This window comes from Propithecus coquereli, unplaced genomic scaffold, assembly GCF_000956105.1.
Source record: "Propithecus coquereli isolate 6110/MARCELLA unplaced genomic scaffold, Pcoq_1.0 Scaffold74, whole genome shotgun sequence".
NCBI lineage: Eukaryota > Metazoa > Chordata > Mammalia > Primates > Indriidae > Propithecus > Propithecus coquereli.
In genome coordinates, this window is record NW_012153507.1 from 6,695,576 (window position 1) to 6,699,074 (window position 3,499).

Sequence of the window (3,499 nt, forward strand, 5' to 3'; positions counted from 1 at the left end):
TTTTTTTTTTTCCTCTCTACCACCATTTTCTCATACCTTTCAACGTATACCACGGTTGTACATAACTCACATGGTGTTTTACAATTTTGAGTTTTTGAATGTGACATTTTCTTTGCCTAGAAGTCTTTCCAATGTCTGTCTTTACCTTGCTAAGAACAATAGTACCTACTGCAAATTGATTTCTCAGAATATACAAGGCACTGACATAAGAAATATACCTCCATAATCTCATTAATTATCCAATCATCTGATGAGGAACAGGTAAGCTACTTCCCTAATATCATGCAACAAATAAGCCAGATGTAGACCAAGTCTATCCTATGCCCAATCCCATGCTCCGACCACTGTGTGAAATTAGTACCCCACCCTCCTAATGTCTTTAAATACTTTAGTATTTAGCACAAGTTTCAAATTCTGTTGAAGCCTATAATAAATGTCATTTTGTACTTTGGAAAAATAATATTTATCTATCTAATTCTCACCTGGATGAAACTATGTATTTCAGAAATCAGTTTTGATGTCTGTTTCTTTTTTCTCAGTCGAAAGCAGAAGAGTTGAAGTTTATCTCCTTCCTCACAGGGAATATCATGACATTTTCGTTTCCCCACTACTTCCATGTGTCCTGTATTATCCTGGATTTCATAGATTGTGTTGTTCTTATTTACTATTTTCTGCAACAGAAAATTAATGTCCAATTGCTAAGAACACAGTTAATCACTACCATACATAAGAGAAAGTCCCTTGTGACAGGATAAAACAAGTTGCAGGCCTTAAGTTCTAGTACTATACAAACATGTATGTGCCATAGTCCAGGTTTTCTCAGCCAGCCCTTCCTTATCCTTTCCAAGTCTTTCATGTACTAGGTATTTCTAGTTCTATAACAATGGATTCTCTTCCTAATTTCTACTGCTTTCACCTCTAGGACAGCTATGATTCCAAAAGCACCCATATACACAGGAATCTGAAATCCTAGGTAAGCTCTTTTGTCCTCTGCCCCTATGCAAAAAGGATGGTCATGTGCTACAACTATTCATTCAGTAGGTTATGAGGGATCTGTAATAAAAAGCAAGCTTCTAGCAACTCCCTAATTACTTTTTCTACCTTTGCCATTTATTGGGTCACTCCAATATCTGCTCCCCATCTTGTGCTCAGGTTCTTGAGCTCAACATTCCATTTCTTGCTCACCAAAAGTATTAATCATCAATTCTAGAATTGTGTTAATAATAATGATCACTATAAGAGTGTGGACAGAAAATAATGCAGGTAAGATAAGGAGTTGCTCTAGGAAACAAATATAATATGTTGTGAGCTCTTGATCATATGAGAAATTACATGAATCAATAGTAAAGTATAGATGATTTCTTGGGTTTGAAGGTCCTATCGTAACAAGTTTCAGGAATTTGGACCCAGGAGTATCAGGAAAACTACTCTGTGCTCTTTTTTTTTGTTTTACTGACATATCTAAATGATGAGTTTAGATTGCTTGACTTTCTAAGTATCACCTAAATTCATGCTTCTCAGTTGTTCAATACCGTTTTGATGAATGAGTGTCATTTGGTTAGAACACCATCCTAACTTGTTGAGTGCCTTTGTTTTCCAGGCATGATCAGTCAATTGATTACTTGTAAAAACCGGAACTCAAACCTCAAAGGACAATACTTCATCCAAAATAAAAACAGAGTAATTATTGCTACAGTTGAGGTAATAATGAGAAATATAACTTAAGTAGTATGTGTATACGGATCTAGTCCCCACAATGTCCTTAATCATTGTGGCTTAGAATACATAGTAATAGCTGATGAAGTCTCAAGATTTCTCAGTGAACATTTTCCTAAAAAGTGCAGGGTAACATTTTGGGAAGAAAAACATGGGAAGGAGAATATTAATAGGTTTGCTAATTCCCAGTCTTATCCTAAGAAAAGACATTATTCACTTATCATTAGTCTTGAGTGAGTCCTGGGTTCTAATGTTCAGTAAATAGCCAAAACTGCATTTAGCACCACAAAAGACTTTTAATTTCGGGTATTGGTGGAGACATGAAACAAAAGAATTGTGAGGACTTACTTTATGTAGCATAAATAATCCATATACAATAGTTCCAGAAGCTTGCTTTTTAATAATATCAATCGGCAGAGTTTCCTTTGCTCTTCTTTTGATGTTGTTGGGAACCTCAATCTTTTGGTCAGGACCAGCTTCAGATACAGAAGAGGCTTCATTCACCTCTAGGAGGTGGTCATTTTCCAAATAATCTGATATAATAATATTTCTCTTTCTGGTGAATTTTTTCTTCAAGTTGATGTTGAAAACCTTCATATGAAAGAACTTTTTCTCAGTAGCCACTGTAGCATGAAACATTGCTTTTGTCTCCTTTTCTGAGGACTCATATGCAAACGGATCTGCTGCATTCAGTACCATCACCACCATCGGGCCTTTTCGGAGATCAGTTTTTCTAGGGGTGACCTGAGAGTTGGCCAGTGGTTTTGGCTGCTGTGTATGATAGCACAGGAGAACAAAGGAAAATTTTTGAGTCGGGAACACAGAACCACTACTGAGTGACCTCAGTCATAACCTGGAGCCCAACAACATTTACAAACATTTAGAGCTGCAGCCAGGATGGAGGGCTGCTGAACAAGGCAGCAGAGCATATCCTGAACTGGTGTCATAGCCAGAAGATGTCACAGGGGAGACTGCATGTGTGAAAAGCAGGAGAACATCTTGTGAAAGAATAATCCTTAAGAAGTAAAGCATAAGAGGAACATAAGAGCAGTGGATTCTGAGAGGACTGCCATGAACTACTTTTAAAGAAATTTTAGGACAAAATAAATTATAATCTTACACTTATTAGCATACAGTGTAACAGCATAACTATAGACATATATAATTAAATAGCACTAAAAATGGAAAATGGTGCCCACTGGAAACCATAGACATGAATAGGTTTCAGTTATCACCAGTGTAGACAGGGAAATTTTCAGAATATAACTCATAGGTCCTCTACCTAGTGTAGCACTCTGAGAGCAGGTGAGAACACATATGGCTCTAATGCAGTAGGATCAGGGTAGAGATGCTCTGGAGAGTGGCATTTCCACCACGATAGCATTTCTCAATGTTGGGCTCTAGGAGGTAGCTCGCTATCAGAAACTTTGGGATCAGGATGATTTGTCTTTAATATCCTTTCTTTATAACATTCTGGTCTCTAACATTGCAGCAGAACACTTTAAATGAAGGGAGGTGGTTTAGTAAATAAGAAAAATTATGGGAGACATGGGTGGATCTCATCTACAATCCAGCAGGCTATGGGGTGCTCTGGCCTGGGACACTATACACAGTGATCACCTGTGGATGACTGGACTTGATTGGATGTGACTTCTCATGAACTTGAGCAGTTCAGCCTAACACAGGAAAGTCCTTTCCCCAATGCAAGTTAATGGGTAACAGCAGACTCATACTTGAGACTATTAATAGTAACAGTAATATGCAGACTTATAAGGAGTCACAT

At 37.5% G+C, this 3,499-nt stretch overlaps 1 protein-coding gene across 1 annotated transcript in view; it reads right to left on the reverse strand.

Annotated features, from left to right (window-relative positions):
• Nucleotides 1–3,499, reverse strand: part of LOC105824430 (gamma-interferon-inducible protein 16-like) — a 30,934-nt gene that overhangs the window by 6,132 nt on the left and 21,303 nt on the right. Inside the window, exons 6-7 of the mRNA XM_012661851.1 lie at nt 2,065–2,487; nt 483–671 (exon numbers count right to left, since the gene is read on the reverse strand). Of these exons, the coding sequence (XP_012517305.1) occupies nt 483–671; nt 2,065–2,487 (612 nt within the window). The remainder of the gene's footprint in view (nt 1–482; nt 672–2,064; nt 2,488–3,499) is intronic.